Raw genomic sequence first — 25801 nt, 5'->3', positions numbered from 1 at the left:
TTCAGTGATTGCAGGCATGATAATGGGCAGCCACAATCGATGCGAAATCCCACCATGGAAGAGGAGTTGTTGCATGCGATGGACAATAATCCAGAGACAAGCACACGTGCTGTTGCCTCTGCTATAGGAGTATCTCGATCCAGTGTATTGTGCGTTTTGCACTCTGAGTCCTTATTTCCATTTTATCTGCAATGGGCTCAGTTCTGAATGTCAAAGATTATCTTCGATGTGTGGAATTCACGCAATGGTTTCTGCAGAAAAGTGCCTTAGACCCGGATTTTCCAAATTGTGTTTTGTTCACGGATGAAGCTTCATTTACCCGTGAAGGGGTCTTCAATCACCACAATGTTCATGTGTGGGCCCATGAGAACGCACATGCTGTGCGATCACATGCTGCACAACAATGCTTCACCATTAATGTATGGGCGGGTATCGTTGCTGACTGTTTAGTCGGCTCATACCTGTTACCGCGCCGACTGGACTCCCAGAAGTATCGGACCTTTCTAGAAGAAGTTCTGTTGAATTTACTGAACAATGTTCCAATGACTGTACATCGACAGATGTGGTTCCAACACGATGGAGCTCCAGCCCATTTTGGCATTTCTGTGCGTTGGTATTTGGACAGGTCCTTTGGGGCTCGATGGATTAAACATGGTGGACCCATCGCATGGCCCCCACGCTCACCTGATTTATCGAGCATTGATGTCTTTCTGTGAGGGGACCCTTAAAGCCATGGTGTACAAAACGCCTTATGCCTCTGACATGGATCTATTGGCAAGAATCACAATCGCTGCTGCTAATATCCAGGAAACTCCAGATATTTTCTAAAATATATGGCAATCAATGTGTCATCAGTATCAGACATGCATCACTGCTAATGGGTCTTTCGTAACTGCTAATGGGTGCTCGAAACGCCTTAACTTTGCACTGTTCGGTTATGCCTAATAAAGTTTTTTACACTACTTACTGCCTTGTGTTATTTCTGTATCTTTGTGTCCCTGTTAGGAGTTTCTGGTCATGCTTTCCTATGTGAATATGATTGATTTTGATGTTCTCTAAAAGTTTGTACGTGGAATTATGAACTACCCTGTGTGTGTGTGTGTAAATATACACACACATAAATGCTTAAGTTAGGATGATCAAAGTTTCACACACGCTTTACAGGCATTCTATGAGGAAACAACTTTCATGAAAGACTCATTTTGTTCTAATAAACTATGTTTAATGTAGATAGCAAGGTTCTTAATGAAACATGTCAGCACATTATTGGCTGACTTAAGCCTACAAAAATTGACCATCTATACTCACTATCTGGTATTGCACCTCCTCACATCAGGACTACAGAGTAGATATGAGTGGAAACAACTAAATGATGAATGGCATCTTTTATATGGACATGATGCAGTACATAAGAGGCTAAGATCAAGGAAAAGTTTTATTCATTCAGTGGAACTGTTGGTTGATTCCATAAAAGCTACAAGGTCAACAATGTAGCAAGAACAATCTCCAGAGGCTCTGAACAACAAATCTCTTCCTTACAGCTTATATCTAGACTGGCAATGATAGAAGACATTGAATAGACTTCATTCTGGAATGTGCAGATCAAAGCAGAATATGGCCTGATGGGGCCACATAGACAATAACAGCTGCTCATGTGGTAAAACACAAACCATGGATCATCTTCTGCAATGCTGCTTAATAGACATTGATAATATATGTACCTGAGAAGATTTAACACAGTGTAATGAAACAGCTTTAAAGTACATTATTAATTACTGTATATTAATTACTGGATGAGTGAAATCTGACATTTCATGTTTTTGTGTAATATTTTATGCAAATGGCATTTTAGTCTTTTAATTGTTATTCTTTTCATGGTCACACTGCTTACACTATTAAAGTAATGGTGAAGGCTATCATTAACAATCAACTGGCAGCCATACTGTTTAGTAGAGGCAAGTTTTAAACCAGCTACTTAATGGCCATCCTCAGTGCAAGTTAAACAGTTGCACAACAATCAAAAGAAAAAATCTAGGTTATTCAACTTGAACATAACAGATTATTCTGATAATTATCTCATAATAATCTGAGAATATCTGATTAATCTGCCAATACAGATTCTAATGTCTAATGAAAATGCTGAAAATTTTATCTTAAATAAACAATATTTACTGTGATTTGTTTCATTTCAAATATTTTATAATACCTAACACTAAGAAAAAAACTACTAAGTGTATTTCATAATTTTACAGGTCTCCAATTTAAATGGGTTGGTAATGACATTACACAAGGGTAATTATGGGTACAAAAGGCATGTTGAAATGCATGTACACGAATGCAAGAAGTATCAGGAATAAGGGTGAGGAATTTTTGACATTGGTAAGCTCAACTTAGCCAAAAATTATAGGCATCACTGAGACCTAGTTGACTGAAAATGATATAGTTACAGGGATAGAATGTACAGTGTATTGTATTTTCAGGGAGGATAAAAGGAACAGGACAGGAGGTGAGGTATTGCTAATGATAGATGCAGAATTACAACCAACAAAATTAGAAGAGGATTATAGGTCTGAGGGACGTGGTTCATTTGAGGCTGTTTGGTGTGAGACAGGCAAATAGGACAAAATACTGTATTTATGTTGGGTGCTGCTATAGACCATCTTACTGGGGGTTCCACAGTAAGATGCCTTGAATCGGCAAATCAGGCACGAGTATAGGTCGAACAATTATTATTTGATTGCAGGAAGGAAAGGGGGGCATAGCAAGGCTAGTAGCATGGATGTTGGGGGGAGGGGGGGGATAACAGACACCAGTGAGAGTATCTTGGAAATAAAGTACTCAACTGACTCTGGCAAAACATTCTACTCATTCACTAATCTCTAAGCAAAAAATCTAGTCCTCACATTTCTACTAACTACACCTTTATTCAACTTCCAGGGATGATCCCTTGTTTTGGCCCCTCCAGCTAACTGCTGAGACATTTCCCCTGCATCAATCCTATAAAACCCTATAAGCACCTTAAATGTTTCTATCATATCCCTTCTTCTCCTATCAACCAACTTCTGCAATCCACAGACCCTCAATCTATCTTCATAGGTAACATTCCACAGACCACTCACCATCTTGGTCACTTGCCTCTGAATCTTCACCACTTCCTCATTCTCCAGAAACTCAGACTTCAGCACAGCAATCAGGATGTGGATGTATCAAGGCCTTATAAAGGGGAATAACTTCCTTATCTTTACTTGTTAATGAGTTCTTCAATAGCCAAGTAATCTTATGGACTACCTTTGCAATATGTCCTCTAAACTTTAACTCTGTTTACCACCACCACCCCTAAATCTCTAGCTTCATCTATTGCCTAGATTTTTTTCTAATACTTTTACCAACATGTTTGAGATAATGATTGGTCTATAATTTGCTACTGCAGTCTTAGAACCTTCCTTATGCAAGAATTATTTTGCTCTCTTTCTACTCCCTTGGAACTCTACCAGAGCTGAGACTTAAAGGACTAAGTTAGAGGCATTGCAGTTCGATTGAACCTTCTTGCAAAACTCTTGCTGACATCCCACCTAATCCCACAGCTGTATTTACATTGAGGTTCTGAAATATCCTAAGAACTTCCAATTCATTTAAGTCAGTTCCCATATGTTATAGCAGCAACCTCACTAGCATGATATACCCTTACAAAGTGGTCACTCAATAACATGACTATTTTATCTGCTTCTGTCAATCTCATGACAATCATCACTCATTAAAGTTAATTTTACATAATCATTCTTCCTCTTACTTGCCATATAATGAAAGAATTCTTTGGAATTTCCTCTGGTCTACTTGGCTAGATTATTCTCAATCTGAACTTTCCAGGTCACTTTTCTTGCCTGGACCTTGTACTGTTCATGAGTTTGCTAGTCACCTTTCTCTTTACATACCCTCCACAGCATTTTCTTCTTTTGCAGCTTTTTCTTAATGATATTAATCATCCATCTAACTTCTATCTCATTAACTCTCATTACCTTACTGTCCGACCACAGATGCAAGATCCCCTTGGCACTTCAGTGCATGGCAGAAAATGGGCAAATCCATTTTGATAATAGGATAATCAATGATGAGTGTTTATTATTGTACATCTGAAAATTAGCTTTTCTTTTATGAAAATTCTAGTTTTTAAAGTGATAACTATTTTGCTTGTATAAAATTTGGAAAATTTATGGTATAAAGTATGTGATTTGGCATGTCGGTGACAAATTCGTACATTGCGTTATTCCTTTCAAGAACCCTGGCTGGCACAGTGCCAAGAAGAGTCGATTCATGTTGAAGGGGAGAAAGGAATAACGCAATGTATGAATTTGTCACCCACATGCCAAATCACATGCTTTATACCTTAAATTTTCCAATTTCTGACCACAGTAAGTATACTGTGGTCAGACAGTTCATTCCTCTAGATGAGCCTTAACAATTAAGGGTCATCCAAAGAACATGTGCTTTGGACATTGAACAATTAAGGGTCATCCAATGAACATTACTAACATGTGCCAACCAGGGTTCTTGAATGTGTGGTCAGACAGTAGGTATACAATATTCATTCCTCTAGATGAGCCTCAACTATTAAGGGTCATCCAATGAACTACTAACATCCTTACCCTGCAGTATTTTATCCCATGGTGTAGATTTAAGCTTCTTCCTAAGCTTATAAATAATCACCTGCCTTGTAGTTCCACATATACTCCTTCTTGACAGAATATTACTCATGTTTAACAATTCCCCAAGACCACATAGTCACTTTCACCAATCGGAGGCATTATGGTCACCTTGGATATGGATAATTCTTCTGACACCCCTAGTCCTTCCATCACATACTGCCTTAAGTATATATATATATCTCTTAGTAGGTGTATATATTCTATTCCTTCCTACCATGTGATCTTTCTTCCTTTCAGTCTATATCTCCATAGCTGAAGTTCCCCATAATAATCACTTGACCTGTACTTACTGTACTAATTTGGCAATGCATGTCTTCCCAACCATCTGTGGAACTCCCTGGCCTATGGCAACACCAACTGTGTATTTTGTCTTAATCTCACACCAGGCTGCATCAAATGGACAGCCACCCTCTGCATCTATTCTTTTTGGCTGCAATTCATCCACTATCACCAGCAGTATCCTTTCCTCCATCTTATCTTCTCTATCTTCCCTGAAAATACTAAATCCTTCACATTCTATCCGAATAACTAAATAATCTGCTGTTAGCCAAGTTTGACAAAAGTTATGCCTATAACTTTTGTCAAAGTTGCACTAACCCATGCCAGAAACTTCTCCCTCTTGTTCCTGATACTTCTAGCATCAGTATATAGAAACTGCAGCATCCCACACACCTTTACTTCCTGAATTGAATACTCTATTCAATATTTTTTGCTTGAGAGACTAGATTCCTTGCTTGGTCACTCATTCTCACAGTCATTCCCTTCATGAGTGCCTTCACACAAACTCACTTGCTTCCACCCTAATTGCTTAGGTTTCCCCGAATTTGCACTTCAGTATGCTCAGTGAACAAAGCTCTATCTTGACACCTAACACCAAAACCATTTAGGTGCAGTCCATCAGCATTGCACAAATCCTTCTTTCCATCAAACACAGATCCACAAATTCTACATCATTCCATCTGCACAACCTATGTACAAAACTGATTAGCTATCAACATCCTCTTCCTCAATTTGCCTCTATCATAGCATATGATGGCAGGAGACTTACAATCTTCACCTCTCTCTTCAGTTTTGCCTCTTCTAACAACTCCTTTACATCGTCCCTCATAGAATACTTCTCACCTCTCAAATCATTTGAACCACACCATCCAGATGGTGTGGCTAATATCATGAATTTTTGCACCCGGAAAACATAACTGTAACACTTTCGTTAAGTACTCCCTGATCACTGAGTCTCTGTACATAATTAATTCCTTAACTTGTTTTTCCTATTTGTTTGGTCAGCCTTTATTATTACTTCTAACCACCTGCTTTTTTCTCTTCTCAACCCTGCTAATCTCGTGCCGCTTCTGCAATTTCTTTATTAATGTCCATTTCATTCTCCTCTATTTCCATGACTGCGCGTTCGACATTAATAACATCATTTTCCATTCTACCATCGGTACTGTCCACGCTACTAATATTTGTGTGTTTTCATCACCTAACAGCAGTACCGTCAACAGGGTGTAGCATAGAGGCAACCTGCCTCATGACGCAGCTTAATAAGGGCATTCTTTTAGCCATATTGTGGTAGGCGCCATTGCTACGCTAACAATTCCTGTAAGCGCAGCAAGAGTTGAAAAAAGTTTTTCCAAGCTTAAACTAATTAAAAATTATTTGCAAACAGCAATGACCCAAGAAAGATTGGTTGATCTAGCAATTATATCGATAGAGGCAGACATAACTTATAATTTAAATTTAGAAGAGCTTATAAACAGCTTTATTGTGCAATATACTCATAGAGCAAACATTTAATTAATATTATTATGTAATCATTTTGCATTAATGTTTCTCTTGTAATTAAAACAAAATAGCATTTGGAGTGTTCTTATATTTCTGTGTTATAATCCATCACGGGCGATATTTAATTGTTTGCCTCAGGGTGCGATCTAATCTGGTGATGGCCCTGCCTAACAGACACTCCCTTTTGAAACACTTAATACTCTCTCTCTCTCTCTCCAGTTTCAATTTCCTTTGACAAATCCTTTAATTTTCTCAATGAATAGATTTCACACACACACCACACACACTGCACTGAATAAAATCCCACAAATTTAAATTGCCCAAAAATGGTCTTTGCTGCCATTGTTGCAGCAAATTATAGCATTCTTACTGAACTGTGAACAGTACTCCAAGGATGGAGAGATATGGGATATGTACAGTTTTAACAGTTACACAGGTGAGAAGTAGCATATTGACTGTAAAAGTACAAATTTTTTAGATGTTATCACTTAGATATTCTGTGCCAGGAGAGGCTAGATGTTCAAGAATTAGTTCAAGAGAAATTTGATTCTTTGGAAATCTGCATATTATGAGTAAAAGAAAGTAAAGTGCAATCTTTCTTGCAAGAGATAACAGGGGACTGTAAATGAAAGAGACCAAGATATTATTATATTTTTGGTTTACTCCTTTGTCCAAGTGTAGGCAAACAAAGTTTACACATGAAGTATCTTCACAACTAGAATATTTGCATAGAAACTCATGACTTCACATCAATTCCCTTAGTATTCCTTGTATTGCCTTAATACACTCTTTATATTGTGTATACACATCCCATTCCATAATGCTATGCATTATGGAATAATATACTAAGGTAATTGATGTAACATCATTAGCCTCTATATACAAGTAGCCCAATTGTGGAGATACTTCATGTGCATACTCTGTTTACTTACACTTGGACAAAGGATTAAACGAATAATAAAATTTCTTGGCATCTTTAATTTATAGTTTAACCAAGTGAAAAAAAAAATTTTTTCAATACAGAGGGCTGTTTTGGTGACAGTGAAGTTAAGCCACTAATAATGAAAAACCTTGATGCTTCTGTGATTGTATAAACAAGCAGCAGCGAATGGGATTTGAGGGGCCACAGAGAGAGAGAGAGAGAGAGATGGCGTGTCATTTATGTAAATGAAGAAGAGTACAGAGCCTTGGAGGATTGATGAGAAAATCTGAGTGGAGGAAGCCATCAACTATGACAAAGAGTGAACAGCCAGAAAATCATCGGGCAACATGGAAGTAATCAGTAAAATTCTATCCAAATTAGATAGCAAAGAGTCCCTGACCTTGATGGCATTCCTCCAACTGTCCTGAAGATTTGTGCTCCAGAGTTGACTCCTATAACAGTATAGGAGTCAACTCTGAGGTAACACAGGTTACCTCTATGTTCTCTTAGTCTACCAGCATCTACCCTACCCTACACCCTGGAAATTAGCCCATGTCCAACCTATTCCCAGGAGGGTGACAAATCCTTACCATCAAACTATCATCCAATCTCTCACTTCAGTCCTCTGCAAAGTAACAGAGTGAACCATCAACAGCCAATTTCTATACTAATTCAAAAGCCAGTATGGATTCCACCAATGCCATTCAATAGGGGATCTGCTCACCAATGTCACACAACTCTGGATAAGCACCATAGAAAAGTTTGATGAATCTCAAGTGGTTGCACTAGATATTTCCAAGGGCCTTTTAACCTTGTGGAGGTCACGGCTGATCTGACAGATACAAACAAATTGTTTAATATAAATATTCTTACACATATCCAGTGTGTAGTTTGGAGGTCATGAGTAGCTGCACATGCATATATTACGAGTGATATTCCACACTGTTTATACGGTCAGTTTTGGTTTAACACGTTATGTAAAGGTGTGTGATATTTCATAGTCAATTGTATCTGAGAGATACCACGACCTCTGATGTCAGTATAGCATTGGTTTAGTTGTTTTTTTGTTTACCGTTAAAAATGGCTGGAAAAATATATCGATTGAATAATCCATCAGATGTTGAAGAGATTCAGTGATTTTGTTACTCGAGTCCAATGATGAGAATGATAAGAGTCAAATTCGAAAGTGCTATTTGATAGTAAATTGTATTTGAGAGATACTGCGAACTCCGATGTCAGTATAATAATGGTTTAGGTGTTTGTTTTTCTTTGTTTCTTTGTTCAATAATTTCTAGTTTGTAAATAAAAATAAATAAACCATGTATTATATTTGCAGCGTTTTTTTTTAAAGTTTTATCGCATTTTAGCACATATTAGTAATGAATGCATCTCTCAGATACAGATCAACCTACGCTGCATTTTTTTTTGAACGCGACCTCTGCAGGGTTAAGTAAGCCCAGCATTCGAGCATTCGGTGTGTCCCATAACTTCTGCAACTGGGTTCCAGTTTTCTCGCTGGAAGTACATTGAGTGTGATGCTTGACTGTACCCTATCTTCTAACTAGGTAACTAAGGCTGGGGTTCAGAACGTTCTGTCCTCTCACCCACCCTGTTTCTTCTATACATCAATGACCTGCTCCAATCCAATACACAGTTTTACACACAGTACACTACATTCGTTCTCACTTGACAAACCTTGCAGCAAACAAACCACCACAACTCACAGAGCAATAACCTCTGCAAACATAAATTCTGATCTACGAACTATTCTTCAATGGGGCTCAGATAACCTTGTCAATTTCAACCCATGCAAAATGCAAAGTTCTGCCTTATTTCCCACAAAAAAAACATATTATCCCAGACCTACCTTTGTCAACAATGAAATCTCTAGGCAACATATCTCTCTTCTTGGTATTATCATGACATTAAGACTCTCTTGGCATAAACACATTACAATCATTGCCTCCTTGGTATCCAAAAAATTAGGATTCCTCTTTCATTCAAGACACTACTTTACCCTGGAACAGCTATTAACTTTGAACAAATCACAGATCTGTCCATCCAGTGAGTGTTGCTCATACATCTGGGAAGGTGCCCGTAAGAGCTGTCTAAACATATTCAGGCTGATTAACGAATGATCTCTTACCATCTCACTCCAACCATTCTCCCATAGGCATCTAGTATCTACTGCATGCATCTTTTATAAATTTCCATGGTAAATATTCATCAGAACTATCATCAATAATTCCCCCCTCTCTACCAAATCTATTAAAACACATGCACCTAACATCTCTGCACAGTCAAACTCCATACTCAGAGAAGTTTCTCTATATCCTCCTATATCCCCCTACTGCTGCTGTATCAGCAGTAGAAATATCTTCCCTCCCATGTGTTTCCCAAGGAACACAATGCATAGGCCCATTGGCCTTCAAATCAAATGCAAACAAGTTCCTCATTTCCCAATCCTCTTGTTATACATAGTACTAACATACTATAGGGGAACCTCTCATGATGGGCCCAACATAAAAAAACAGGTGTTTACACATTTTGTAAATGTACCTAATGAATGATATCACTGATATCATATTTTAAAGCATTAAACTTTGCCTGTACAAAGATAAGGCAGTTAAGTCTTGTGCATAAATATATATTTTGGCATGTAAATTGCATGCGTTCTCCTAGCCAGTTTGTCTATTAGCAGGATGAAGAACTCAAGTTTCAGGGAGTAAAAACTTGCCATCTGAATGAGACCAGGTATATAACTCACATGTCCTAAATGGAATTCAAACTCAGGTATTCTGGCTTTTCCAAAACAAAATGAGCTACAGAGGCAATTCTGTACAAAGAATGTTAACTTAAGATAAAATAGAAATAGTTTTACAAATAAATATTTAGGCAATGAGAACTTTTTAAACTTTTTTTCCCTATTTAACTTTTTAAAAGAATTTTAGCAAATATTGAGTGTAAATTTTTACAGATGAAAAATACTTACAACAGAAAATAAAATCCCCAAGCAGTTCCAGCACCCCAGCAATTTGGTGTCACTCCTCTATATAATCCATGAATTCCTTCTTCTCTAAAGATTGTAGTTACAGCACTTTTTAATCCACTGTAGTGAGGTCTGGTTGTCACTTGTCCATCGTTCACTAAAAAAAAAAATCTCAGTGTTATGATCTAGACAGCTTGCCTTATAGCTTATATCTGTACAGCAATCCCACAATTAGTGCACCTAATGCGTTCTTCTTTAAAACAGGAGCATTAATCGAAAAAGCACCAATCGAGTATAATAAGCTATGGAAAAAAGTATAATTCATTCCTCGAATTTCTTTTTTCACCCTATATTTTTTTTTTAATAAAAGAATTAAGGTATGTCTCAGGGCCTAGTTAAAGGAAAACTATGAAGCTGAAAGACAATAAAACATATTCAAAATATAAGTATTATTCTCTGGCAGGCATTCTGTTTCTTTTTTTTCATACAACTGCCTCTTCTGCAAATTTTCCTGCTTCTCTCTTCACAAGGGCCAGTCTCTAAGCATTGCTACTTAAAAGTTTCTGTTGCACAAAAATTATTTTAAATTTGTTTCTGTGAAATCTCTTTGGGCTTGTCAATGATTAAATTTTTCTTCATATTCTTCAGGATCTTCCCGCTGTGCATCTAAATTTAGCAGGTCGGAATCACTCAATTTCTCAGGATGAGATTTAATTAACTTAGATTCATCTAAAAGTCTCTAAAATCATTTGCACAATGTGGAAGAATGTGCTTCCCAATGGATCACATATTGCTAGCAGTAATTTCATTCGACTTTATAACCAGGCTGAGATTTCTCTGATTTAGCCAAAAAAGTCTTGGAAAGCATTGGCTTCCAAAAAAAGGCCAGTTTCTTCGACATTAAATATTTGTTGGTCACAATAGCCTCCTTCTTATGCATTTTTCTTCAAATCTCTAGATATTTTGCAGCCACCTCCTTATCGGCACTTGCAGCTTCGCCTGTGATTAAAACATTATGTAGGCTATTTCTTAAACCAACCAGCACTAACGTGGAATTCTTTTCCATCATTGATAGCCCTTTCTTTCAAGATTGCAAAGAGACTTAATGCTTTTGATTTAATAAAGTCATTTCTTAGCAGGATCTGTTTTTGGTTACAATCTTCGATCCGTGTACAAAGAAGTCTTTCTAATTCAATCATTATAACACCTTTGTATTCAGCAGAATTGCTTAAAATTGCTCTTATAGCTGATTCACCCATTTTTGTGTTCTTGTCTTATCTTTGCTCTGGAATCGCCTTGTTCACTTTCTTTATTATTTCAAGTTTTTCTTCCAATGAGATTACTTTTCGAGTCATTTTCACGCTTTCACTTTTTGCTCACTAATTCTTTTACTCATGATGAAAGGTTGGGAAAATATTTTAAAATTAAAAAATATATATAAGGAAAATAATTGCAAAGGAGGTACGAGATATGATCAGGAAAATGCTATGTAATTAGCAGAACGACAAATTTTGGAACATGGTATACATAGCGTACATGGAGGTATTGCAGTATGCCATTAAAAATAACTTTGTAAAAAGTTTTAAATCAGTAACTAAATTATTTCATTCTGGTGAATGATTTTTTAAAATAGTTAGCCATAAAAAATGTATAAGTCAAAAATTTTTAAAATCTGTAATATTTATTTTTAAGATGCATATAGGCACACTAATCGAATTTGGATATCGAAAAAAAAATGATGCACTAATCGAAAACACACTAATCAGGAACGCATTAATCGAGGGAATACTGTAATATTTCAATCTCAAATATCAATCAACAACTTTCATAGCTTTTATGTTTCAGTAAAAAAAAATTAACTTTTTTTTCATGATATGTTTTTGTAAAAAATATATTATGAAAAATTACTTTTCATTATATATTTTTTTGTAATATATCTTAAACATTATTATTATATTATTCTTGTGATTGTAACAATACAGAATTTAAAGCAGTGAGAATGGGATAGGAACCAATGATGGCGAGTGAACAGGAGGTTAAGGAATTGAGTAAATTTGATGTCAACAAGGCCATGGTACTTGATGGTATATCACTAGGTCTTAAGGGAATGTTCCAGGGAGTTAACAGTTTTAATTTACATTTTTAATGTCTTAGATTGGGGTGCTTAAGGGTCAAAGCTGTATAACTGAGAGGAGACCTCCACATAGCCTTTAAAGGAATGCAGAGAACCGACCAGGGCTTCTGACCTTATGTCCAATCCTCACCTTCTCATAGTGCACCCTGTTGGGTATCTACCTGGATACTGAAAGAACGAGGATGGGCTGGCAATTTGGGATTTAGCCGACCAAATTGTATTCTTATTGGTTAAACCAAAATAAAAAATGATGGTACAACATGACAAAATTTCATGCCGGTTAAACAAAGAAAAGTCTCACTGACTATGTTATTGTTGATAGTAATGTTTTCTCCCTGCTGCAGGACACCAGAGTGTACAGAGGATTTCAAATTGGAAGTGATCACTATTTAGTCTTGAGCAGGATAAAATTGAATTTCGTATTGAAATGAATAACATGTAAGAAAGTTTAAAAGTTGAGCAGCTCTCGGATGTGAACTGTAGACTAAAAAACACAAAGATTATTGAAGAAAAAATAAGAGTTTGAGAACAGCAACCAAACCTTGGAGATTCAGTGGCAAGCCTTGAAGAAAGCCCTGATTGACTCAGCTAGAGAGGCATGTGGTGAAGTTGTCTGCAAGGATAGAAAAATTAGAACTCCATGATGGACACAGGAAGTTAAGGAGGCTGTGAAAGAAAAGAAGAAAGCATATCAAAAGTTCCTGGCAAATAAGTCAGCTTGTGCTCTTAGAGAATACAGAGACAAATGTAAGAAAGCTAAACACTATGTAAAACTAGCTAAACAAAAGTCATGGGAAGACTTTGGCAAGAACATTGAAAATAAATATCAAGAAGGTGGCAAAATATTCTGGAGGTTGTTGAAGAAGCTAAGGAATGGAGGAAAGAGTGCTGTAAAAGGAATTAGAGATTATAAAGGTGACATGAAAATGGGAGAAACAGATATCCTTGAAGTATGGAGTGACTGCTTTGAAAAACTGATAAATGAAATAAGCAGTGATGACAGCACAGTGGTAAAAAACACTGACCAGGCATGCAGTCAGGAATACATATCCATACTTGAAGTAGAAAAAACCATCAAAAGCCTGAAATGTAGAAAGGCAGCAGGTTAGATGATATTTGACCAGAAATGCTGAAGTATGGTGGTATAAAAGTCTTACAGTGGCTGCACTGCATAGTTCAGAAGGTATGGACAGAGAGACGAATTCCCAATGATTGGAATAGAGCTCTCATAGTACCCATATATATAAAAAGAGAAATAAAACTGAATGTAAGACTTACAGAGGTATTTCCCTACTGAGTGTTCCTGGTAAGATATATGCAAGTATATTGAGAAATGGTTGAGAAGAATTGTGGAAGAAAAGCTGGGTGAAGAACAAGCTGGATTCAGGTCAAATAGAGGCCGTCAGGATCTGTTCTTCACTTTACGACAAATAGTGGAGAAATCATGGGAATATAACAAAGATCTGTATTTAAGTTTTGTCGATTTGAAAAAAGGCATATGACAAGGTGCCAAGAGAGAAGGTATTCAATATGCTACAGTTATACGGTGTCAATGGGACAGTATATCAAGCAATAGTCTTAATTTGAGTTGTAAGTCAGCAGTTAGAATTGAAGGAAGTACAGGAAGATGGTTTAATGTTAATTCTGGTGTGAGACTAGGATGTACATTATCCCCTCTGTTATTCATTATCTATATGAATCACATTATGAAGGAAAGTGGTATTAAACATGATATCGAAATTGGAAATGTTAATGTCAGTGCTTTGACTTATGCGGACGATGTTATATTTCTAAATAAATCCGCTACAAGTCTGCAAGATTCACTGATTAAATTGAATAACTGTTGTAATAGATATGGTATGAAGGTCAGCAATAAAAAGACAAAGACAATGAAAATAGTCAGAATCATTAAAAATATCAACCATGTTGTGAATGGAGAACCTGTGGAAGTAAAACATTTCAGCTATTTAGGCATGAATTTTAGTGAAAATGGTAAATTAAATATGGAAATAGACAACAGAATCAACAAAGCTGGTATGGTAGGAAGTCAACTGAATAAATTACTATTATTATTACTATTATTACGGGCAACTCCAGGGAGTCATTAGACTCATCGAGGGAGGCCCCAAATCATATTCATCACAACTATTTGACATTCATACAGTATCTATCATACCTCGCCTTAAACTCATTCACTGTCACAGCATCCACTACAGACTCAGGGAGCGCATTCCACTCATTCACTACTCTAAAAGTAAAGAACCCAGCTCTAACACCTTTACTAACCACACTTTTGCCCAGTTTCCATGGATGTCCCCTAGTCCTCCCACAACCAGCCCTGTTCTCAAAATTATCTTCTGAATTAATTTTATAGAAACCCTTCAGTAATTTGAATGTCTCAATCATATCTCCCCTCCTCCGCCTATCAACCAATTTTTGCAACCCACAAATCCTCAACCTGTTCTCATACGGTTCATTCCACAGACCTGCTATCATCTTGGTCACTCGCCTCTGGATCCTCTCCACCTCCTCCCCATCAAGAAGAAACCTAGGTGACCAAATCTGAGAACAGTAGTCTAGATGGGGTCTTATCAAGGCTCGATAGAGAGGAACAATAACCTGCTTGTCTCTGCTTGTCAACATATTCTTCAGCAACCAAGTGATTTGATGAGCTGTTTTGGTCACTTTTGCAATGTGTCCCCTAAATTTCAATTCCTTATCTACCAACACTCCTAAATCTCGTGCCTCATCAATTTCTGGAGCACGGTTCCACCAATGCAGTAAACTGCCGCCAATCTTTTCACCCCAAAATGCATAACCTTACATTTTGCCACATTAAATTGACATCCATTCTCCTTAGACCAGACCTCCAATCTATCCAAATCATCCTGCAAAATTTTGACGTCATCTGCATTCACTATTGCCCTACCCAACTTCGCATCATCCGCAAACAAATTAACTGTTCCTCACAGATCATTTCCTATATCATTTATGAACAAATTAAACAGCAGTGGTCCAAGAACAGATCCTTGTGGCACACCACTAGTCACAGGCCGTCTTGTGGACTCTACTCCCGAGTAAACCACTCTCTGATATCTCTCCGTCAACCACCCTCCTATCCATCTCACCAACCCTATGTCCATTCCCATATGCTGCAATTTACTGATTAGAATTCCATGTGGAATCCTGTCAAAGGCCTTGGCAAGGTCCAGTAGAATCACCGTAAACCCATTACCCTTATCCAGTTCAGCCGTCACTGTGTTAATACATGAGCAAGTTACTGAGGCATGACCTACCCTTCACAAAACCATGCTGTCCCCGATACAGTATCCCATTTTCTTCTATCCAATCTTGTATTTTCCTCTTGACTATTTTCTCTAAGACCTTGACAATGATTCCTGATATGCTAATCGGTCGGTAATTTACAACAGCAGTCTTGGAACCACCTTTATGCAGTGGAACTATTTTCTCCTCTTTCCACCCGCTCGGGACTAACCCAGACCCGAGACTCAAATTAAACAAAATGGTCAAGGGTACTGACAATTCTTTAGCTGCTTCTCGTACAACACGAGCTGGTATACCATCCAATCCCACAGATGTATTGACATTGAGGTTATGCAATAGACTACTCACCTCCACTTCATTAACCACAATTCCCATATAATCTACTGGTTTATTCGTTTCTGCAATGTCACCACCTGGATGATATACTTTTGCAAAGTGCTCACTCAGTAACTCAACTATCTCAACTGATTCAGTTACCTCCCTACCATCGGCATTCTTTAAAATGCCGATGGTAGGGAGGTAACTGAATCAGCATTCTTTAAAATCAATCTGCCATGTACATTTTTCCTTTTACTTGCTACATATCTAAAAAACTGTTTAGGATTCTCTTTAGCCTGCATGGCCAATGTTCTTTCGTAATCCTTTTTTGCTTTTCTTACCACACTCGTCACCCTTCTGGCCTGCGCTTTATACCGTTCATGTGCCTGCCGGTCACCTTTCTCCTTAAATTCCCTTCATAGTTGTTTCTTTTTTTGCAACTCAAGCTTAATGGTGTTATTCATCCATTTAACCCCTACTTGATTTATTATTCGGACTCTAGGTATACAGTCAGCCATTGCTTCATGCAAGCACTTCTTAACTACCTCCCATGCACTATCAACTTCTAGTCCTTGCAGTTGTACATGCCATGGCACTGAACCAATCAAACTCCTAAGCTTGTCATACTTTCCCGCCCGATAATTCCACATGTACCCTGTCTTAATTGAAAATTCTACACCTTTAGCCACCTCCCAAGTTAAGACCCTATGATCACTCTCACCGATTGGTGGCAATGTGGTCATATTTGTTACAGCCAAATCCTCAGATGTAATTACTAGGTCAAGCACTCTCTGACCCCTAGTATTTTCCATTACATGCTGTCGCAGATAGTTATCCCTTAATAACCGCATAAAATCCAGTTCCTTCCTCCCGTGTGTCCTCTCCTCACTCCAATCAATGCGACCATAGTTGAAATCTCCCATAATAATTACCCTCCTTCCACCCATTTCTTCTATTTGCTTGTGCATACTGTCACCACCATCTTTTCCATCACCTGGTCTATAGCAGCACCCAATTGTATATTTAGTTCTGCTAGCCACAATCTCACACCAAATGGTCTCAAATGTGCTCTTTTCTCTATCCTGCAATTCAACTTCTATTCTCCTTGGCTGGAGCTTATCAGCTATCATCAACAATACTCCTCCCCCCATTTTATTCTCTCTGTCATTCCTGAACACACTATACCCATCACATTCAATCCCACTAGTTATATCATCTACAGTCAGCCATGTTTCACTAATACCTATAACCTGTGGTCTGGAAGTGCCAACCATGGCCAAAAACTCTTCCTTCTTGTTCCTAATACTCCTAGTATTAGTGTACATGAATTTAAGACCCCCATTAGCCCCAACCCTACCTTGATGCCTTATATTAACTATACCACTCTGATTTGTTGTCCTTATTTGCTCTGGCATATTATATTCATTCTTACATTCAACTGCCTCCTTAAGGACTGTATCTCTACCCTCCCCTCAACAAATCTAGTTTCCCTGAATTTGCACATCCACTACATTCAGCAACACTTTCTCAAGTCTTCTTACACCGTAACCATTCAAATGCAAGCCATCCATCTTATATAGATCCTTTCGCCCATCAAACTCACTCCACACATCCGCAAATTCCACACCACTCGTCATACATAACCCACGCATATAATATACCCATCACATTCAATCCCACTAGTTATATCATCTACAGTCAGCCATGTTTCACTAATACCTATAACCTGTGGTCTGGAAGTGCCAACCATGGCCAAAAACTCTTCCTTCTTGTTCCTAATACTCCTAGTATTAGTGTACATGAATTTAAGACTCCCATTAGCCCCAACCCTACCTTGATGCCTTATATTAACTATCCCACTCTGATTTGTTGTCCTTATTTGCTCTGGCATATTATATTCATTCTTACATTCAACTGCCTCCATAAGGACTGTATCTCTACCCCCCCCCCCCAACAAATCTAGTTTCCCTGAATTTGCACATCCACTACATTCAGCAACACTTTCTCAAGTCTTCTTACACCGTAACCATTCAAATGCAAGCCATCCATCTTATATAGATCCTTTCGCCCATCAAACTCACTCCACACATCCGCAAATTCCACACCACTCGTCATACATAACCCACGCATAAAGTTATTTGCAATTATAGCCCTCCTTTTAAACATTTCACTGTCATACCGTGGCAAAAGACTAATCATTCTAACTCTCTCACTCTTTTCTTTTGCTACCTCAAACAATTCATTCAGGTCTGCTATCATTTCCATTTTATCTCCTTTCAAATCATTCGTACCTGCCACAACAATCATTTCTTTCACCTTTTCCTTTTGCTCTCTAATAGACGCAGTTACGTCCTTTATGGTCACACCAGGTTGGTACGATTTTGTCAAATCCTCTACTAACACACCTCGTACTAACGTGTCTCCATACAGCACTCTATCCTTCATTTTGTTCATGTTCACATTCATACGTCTATTTTTCCTGTCATACCTTTTATTATTGGTTGGTTCATTCAGTCTACTTTTGTTCATGCACTCTAGCTGCTGTTTTGCTCTTTCTATCGCACTATTCAACAACGCGATCTCGCTCAATGCATCTATCTCATCTTTTTTGTTCTCTGAGAAACCATTTATACTATCATTCACACTCTCACAATTTTCATGTACAACCTTGCCGTTTCTTGTCATATCCCTATTTCCTTCATTCTGAAGGTTGACAAAAATATCACGCTCACGATCCGAAATACACTTCAATTCCGCATTCTCCCTACATTTTCTACACACATTCAATCCTTTATCATCATCTAACCACACTCCGACCGCACATTTCACAGCTAGTACACTGACTCATTTCTTTTACAAGACAGTATTCAAATCAGTTTTAACTTATTGATCTGAGAGCTGGATCAGAAGTAAAATAGTTAACCAAAGACTAGAGACCGCAGATATGAGTCCTGAGAAAGATTAGAGGCATGAACAGATGGCATCAATGGCAGTATCATATTAAAAACGAGGATATTAGGAAAGAACATGACATTGTCAGCATCCAAAAATGCGTTAGCTGAGCTAATCTCAGGTGGTATGGTCACCTAAACAGAATGGGCGAGGAAAAATTAGCAAAACAAGTGTTCTCTGCCAGTTTGGCAGGAAGACCGAGATATAAGTTGATTGATACGGTACAAAGTGCCTTAGACGATAGAAATATAAGATCATATAATGTTGGGGTCTTGACAAGTAACAGACTGATTTGGAAGAAAATTGTAGATAGGAAGTTAGTAATGATGTAAATTTTTCATGTAGTACTATCATATCCTGTACACCCCCTTGAGGATACATGGCAGGAATTTGATGTTGATGATATCTTAGATTAGCCCAAGTTCCAAAAGAGTGGAGAGATGGCAAAATTGTTCTGCTTCATAAAGGGTGATAAAAGCCTTGTAAAAAGTGATAAAAGACTAAGGCTTCAAATTATAGGCCAATCAGCTTGTCTGGAGTTGTGGTCAGCTGATATTGGAGAAGCTAATGAGAACAAGGATTCTGAATTGGGTTGACATCAGCAGAATTCTCTTTAATGGACAGCATGGGTTTGCTGAATGAAGACTGTTTTAGCAATCTTATTATAACAAGGTGACAAATACATTGGACAAGGAGGAGGATGCACATACAGTAGTATATTTAGATTTTTCAAAGGCTTTTAACAGATTACCACATGACAAACTAGAAGTTAAATTGAAACAGATGGGGGGGTGGGATAGTAGATCAGTGTGTTGGATTGGAGATTGGCTGTCTGACAGGTATTAGCAGGCTGTGTATGGGGGTGTGATATCTCAGAAGAGGAAATCCCTAGTGGTGTGCCCCAGGGGTCTGTTTTTGAGCCATTGTTCTTTAATTTGTATGTAAATAATAGTGGAAAGGTCTTAAATGGTGATATACGGTTGTTAGCATTTGATGCAAAGTTGGGGAGAGTTATGAGAGGTAGAGCAGATACATGTTGTAGAGTTGCAAAGGACCCAAATACTGTCTGAATGAGCAAGCGTGTGTGTGTGTGTGTGTGTGTGTGTGTGTGTGTGTGTGTGTGTGTGTGTGTGGAGATTTCAGTTTAATGTAACAAAAAGTGCAAGGTTTCAAAATTTGGGAAGCAAAGATGGGATGCAAAGTATAGAATTGGTGGGAATCTTTTAGAGGATGATATGAAAGATCTGGGGGTAATGGTGAATAGGGACTTGAAATTTCATGGACAGTTTGCTAAAATTGTGAGGACAACACAACAGATCATGGGAATGATCAGGAGAATACTGACATGTAGAAGTACAGATGTTATGATTCCACTGTACAGGACTTTGATCAGGCCACATATGGATTACTGTGCGCAGATTTTCTTTCCTGATTTTCAAGATGATGATGAGCTGTTGGAGAGGGTTCAGAGGCAATTGACTAAGTTGGTTTCTGGTCTTTGGAATGTGGAATGAGGACAAATTGAGAGAATGCAAATTACAGAGCCTAGTAGACAGAAGGAAGAGAGGAAACATGATTGAGATGTATAAGTTGGTAAAGGGTAATTACCAGATTAACATGGATGAGATTTTTCATAGAATATCTGCAGATGGGGAGAACAAGATGCTATCCCTGGAAGTTGTATAAGGTGGATGTGAGCGGGGGGGGGGGGAGTAGATTTTTTGCATAGAGAGTGGTGGATGATTGGAATGCATTGTCTGAGTGTGGTTTGTACAGGAACAGTGAATGCATTTAATCAAGGTATGATGAGCTGTGCATATGAGAGCAGGACCTCACGTGATGAGGTCAACATTAGTCAGTACAAAGTCTATCATACCACTTCTTATCTTATCCGCTGTTTGCACTTCGTCACCCTCTCAAATCATGCATTTTATTCTCCTACTAGTCTCCATGCAAAAAACTTACTTCATATCCTTTTACTCACTATTTCCTTTCGTAACTTCAGGGCATGGCCTCTAGTTCCTTCCCCTCATTTACCATATGAAAAAAAAACCTTCAGTGTTAATATAATAATAACTCTTCAGCAGCTTAAATGTCTTAATCATATCCCCCTTTGTCTTCTATCCAAACTCTGCAGTCTGCTTGCCTTCAGTCTATCCTCATAATCAACATATCTCAAAAGAGGAAGGTCATCAGTGGTGTGCCCCAGGAATTAGTTTTGGGACCATTGTTCAATTTGTATATTAATGATATTGCAATGGGTTTAAACTAGTGATATGCAGCTGTTTGCAAATTATGCAAAATTGGGGAGAGCAAGGCACAGTCAAGCATATGTTATGGCCTAATAAGAGGACTAGAATAGATTACATGAATGGGTAGGTAAGTGACACTATCAGTTCAATGTTGCAAAATGTAAGATTTTGAAATGTGGTAAACAACGATGGGATGCAAAGTATACATTTGGTGGGGGGAACTTTAAACGATGTAGAGGAGATGAACAATCTGGGAAATGGTGGTAGACAAGGACCTGAAATAGAGGGCTACATTGCACAAGTTGTAAAGATGTTACATCGGATAATGGCTATGATGTGGAGGACCCTGACATGCAGAAATAAAGAGGTTATGATGCCATTGTATAATGTCTTGATCAGGCCTCATACGGATTATCGTGCACACATTTGGTCACCGGGTTTTCGTGATGATGAGTATATGTTAGAAAGGTTCTAGATAAGATTCACAAAGGTGGTCAGTGGTCTTTGGAATGTGGAGTATGAAGACAGATTGAGAGAATGTAAATTGCAGTCTTGCAATTTACATTCTTTCAATATCAATAAGAGAGGGAATATGATTTGAGACATAAGCTAGTGAGGGGTTGTTATCAAGTTGACATGGAAGAGATTTTTCATAGCATGCTCAAGGAGTGTAGAACAAGAGGCTATCCCAGGAAACTGTATAAGAAGGGTGTGAGCAGAGTGAGGAGAAGGTTCTTTACATGGAGTAGTTGGTGAGTGGAATGCATTGCCTAAATGTTGCGAATGCACACACATAATGAATCAGTTTAAGGCATGGTTGGATGAGCTTTGTATCTCCCACAATGAATGACTTCATGGAGATCAGATATTAATAACAATAATATGTATGTAAGTACTGGAACATCCTCAACAGAACTGAACATAATTACCACCAGGTTCAAATTTGATAATCTTTCCTATAAAATGTGAAATGCTATGAAATTGTCCAAACCTTAACCAATCTGACTGTATGCAAATCAATTTGGGAAGTGATTACTATTAATTGTTCAGATTTTTTTTTTACCTGTACAAACTTTCATAGTTATTCCTTTGAAACTCTAATAGTGGATTTATTGTTTTCAGTTATATGATCCAAACATTTGCAAACATCACTGAAAAATTCTAATAAATACAGCAACATTCATTTCATAGAAGAAAACTCACTGCCTGTCCAAATGGCAGTCATGCCCTCTAGTCCTCCCTACAAAGGATACTCGATGTAACTTTTCCACATTCTCTCTATCTAGATGGCACCACTGTTACAGCTCCTAAAGATACCTCTTGGCATCATTATTCACTTTAACTCCTGCACAGATGATCAAAGGCAAATTCATTTCTAACCATAGCAGAAACAGTACATCACATTCTGCCTCTTGGAGTCTTCCTCTAGAAAAGACATCAGAAAAATCATGAACCTAAATACCAAAACAGCTTCTGATCCTAACAGTAGTCACCCTCTTCCCCATTGTATTCACAAAATATTCTCCTGAAATAGCACATCCTATATCACTACTACATTCCTTTATAATAGCCAGCACTTATTCCAACACATAGAGCAAGCATATATCCAGCATTCCAAAAACAATTACAGAAAGTCTGCTGAAATTAAGTCTTTGTAGCTGAATTGGTTTTGACAAAGCACTTTGCCTGGAAAAACTTGGGTTTGTATCTATCTAGTACAGCATTTCCCAGATTTTTCCTATGACAGAACACTTCACAAATCCTGAATGCCATAATTTAATTTAATCACAATACTGTACTTTCATCATAAAGAGTATTAGTACACTTATGTATACGGTGTGACATGTTGACAAATATAAAATTACATTTAAATCAATCACTGGACTAATAAATCTTGTAGCACACTGTAGTTTCCTCAGGCCAACATCATTAAATTAATTTGTGCTGATTTTCATTGACATATCCCATTCTGATTACCAAAAATTTATATTATAAGTACTTACGAGTGAACGCAGACTTTTTCTCCTGTGTGCTGGTAGTTTTCCCCTCCTTTTGTACATCCTGGGGGATCGCTTTGTAGGCTGGAGGTGGATGAATCACTATCTGTTGAGTCACAAACACCTTCAATAAGAGATTTCTTAACACCAAAATTAAACAAAGTCCCTTGTCTTTTATTCATATTAAAATTTAAATCTGTAGGCCTATTACTTTTAAAAAATCATGGCACTACAGTTTCAAAACAAGCACTTTCACCCTTACTAGATTTGAGAACAGGATACAGACTACCTTAATCTTCAATTTCAGTGGAAAAATTTTCTTTATATTTCCTTGCTGACTGTCACTAACATTTGCAACACAGATATTATTTCGTTCAGTTTTGAGAACAGAGGATATGCTGTCCATAATCCCCCTCCCCTCCTGGAAACTTGAGTTTTTTTGTCTTGAAATCAGGCAAACTGACTAGGAAGAACATATGCAACTGGCCCATAACTGTTAAGGCAGTCAGAGAATTGACATTTAAAGGAAAATAAAATAAAAACTGAACCTCCATGGTCCAATTTTTATGCTAATGGGGATTATCCTAAAGTGCTGGTCACAAAAGCCAATTCTGGAAGGTCATGGCACCTTAAAAGCTTGATGTACTGCAGTTTATCATCACCAGATGATAAACTGCAGTACATCAAGATGTGGGTAATGATAATCCACATTACCCACATCTCAATCCTACTTAAAATAATGGAGAAGGCACAATCAAAGAATAACTAGTTTAATTAGTTTGATGCAATATTAACTATAAAAACGGACTATTCATGTCAGACCTGAAATGCTTGAGAGAAGGCAGTTAATGGTAATTTAATAATGTAACAAAACGGTTTGTGATTACTTTTTATATCATTAGCGACATTAATTGTACTCATGAGCAATTATAATTTGGGACTACGTTTAATTAATCACAGTATTTTCAATTCTGATTTATGAAATTTTATCCTTTGTATGTTTCTTCAACAACAGATTGATTTGCTTCAGTAAGGAAATATCGTAAGTAGACATATTACTAACTATTATAACGGAAATAACTCACGTAAATTATTCTTTATTCGTAGAATTTTCACCTGAGTATCACAGGCATCATCAGTACTGGTACAAGGCTAATTAAAGAATAACTGTTATATTCACAAAGCACCACCTAAATAGCTAAGGTTAAATTTCCTAAATTTATTTAAATTGTTTTTTTAAATTATTTAAATTTAATTATTTAGTTATTTAATTATTCAATTATCATAATTGAAAAATATTTTTTTTAATATATATATATATATATATATATATATATGTTAGGAAATATTTGCTGCTTTATAAAGTACTATCTCCCACAGGGGGGGGGGATGTAAACTATCGTATCTGTTTAGGTTAGGGGAGTGAAGTAATGTTTCACATGTTTCTTTGTATAGCCGTTCCATTAGGAACCGACTTTTGTGAATGACTTTTGTCTTGTTCCACTTAACTCTATGTCTGGTGTTGATGGCATGTTCTGCAATTCCAGACTGTTCGGGTTCAAGGTACTGGATGTACAACTGGTGTTCTTCTAATGGGATCTGAGCAGATCTTCCTGTTTGTCCAAAATATGATAATCCACATGAGCAGGGAATCTGGTAGACACCTGGATAGCCGAGATGTGGGAGCTTGTCCTTTGGAGACATTAGGAAAGTGGAGATTTTTCTAACGGGTTGAAAAGCCACACAGATATTTAGTGGTTTTAGCACCTTAGCTATGTGTTCACTAACCCCTTGTATATAGGGGATAGGTATACGTGTAGGTTCTTCTGTACTTGAAGAGGATGCTGGAGTAAGACTACTTAAAGCTCTTTTTATGAAAGACTTCTTATAGCCATTGGATATGAAAGAGGAATTAATATACTGTAATTCTTTTTGTAAAAGTTCTTCTGAAGAACAAAAGGAGTGGGCTCTATGAACTAGTGTTTTTATATTACCTGCCTTTTGGCTGGGATGGTGATGTGATTCAGCGTGGATGTACTGGCCTGTATGAGTCTATTTCCTATAGACTGTGAATTGTTGAATTCAGTCTATAGGAAATTGGCAAAGAATCAAGAGGTCTAGAAATGCTAACTGCTTGTTTCCTTCTAGGGTGAACTGGATCATTGGATGAAGTGCATTAATTTTTGAGAGAAACAGTTGTAGTTCTTCTTCTGAGGTGCCCTTCCATATGGCAAAAATGTCGTCCACATATCTGAACCAAATGTTAGGTCTGGGTGTAATGTTGTTAAAGATACGCTGTTCGAAATGCTCCATGAAGTAGTTGGCAATAGCAGGAGATATTGGATTCGTAGAATTTTCACCTGAGTGTCAGGTGAAAATTCTACGAATAAAGAATAATCGACGTGAATTAATTCGTTATTATAATAGTTAGATTGATTTGCTAGTTTCTAATGTGATGTGTTTCTTG

At 37.5% G+C, this 25801-nt stretch overlaps 1 protein-coding gene across 4 annotated transcripts in view; it reads right to left on the bottom strand.

The window, feature by feature from the left end:
* Positions 1-25801, bottom strand: part of LOC150097404 (solute carrier family 25 member 32) — a 101821-nt gene that overhangs the window by 64200 nt on the left and 11820 nt on the right. For all 4 annotated transcript variants that reach the window (XM_090406895.1, XM_090406894.1, XM_090406893.1 and 1 more), the window contains exon 2: positions 10400-10553. In XM_090406895.1, coding sequence (XP_090263021.1) covers positions 10400-10553 — 154 coding nt within the window. The remainder of the gene's footprint in view (positions 1-10399; positions 10554-25801) is intronic.

The sequence above is a fragment of the Typopeltis vanoorti genome, chromosome 17, assembly GCF_054136105.1.
Source record: "Typopeltis vanoorti isolate ZY-2024b chromosome 17, IOZ_Tvanoo_1.0, whole genome shotgun sequence".
Classification (NCBI taxonomy): domain Eukaryota; kingdom Metazoa; phylum Arthropoda; class Arachnida; order Uropygi; family Thelyphonidae; genus Typopeltis; species Typopeltis vanoorti.
Note: the sequence above shows the minus strand (reverse complement) of the source record. Positions and strands in the feature narration are given on the sequence as shown.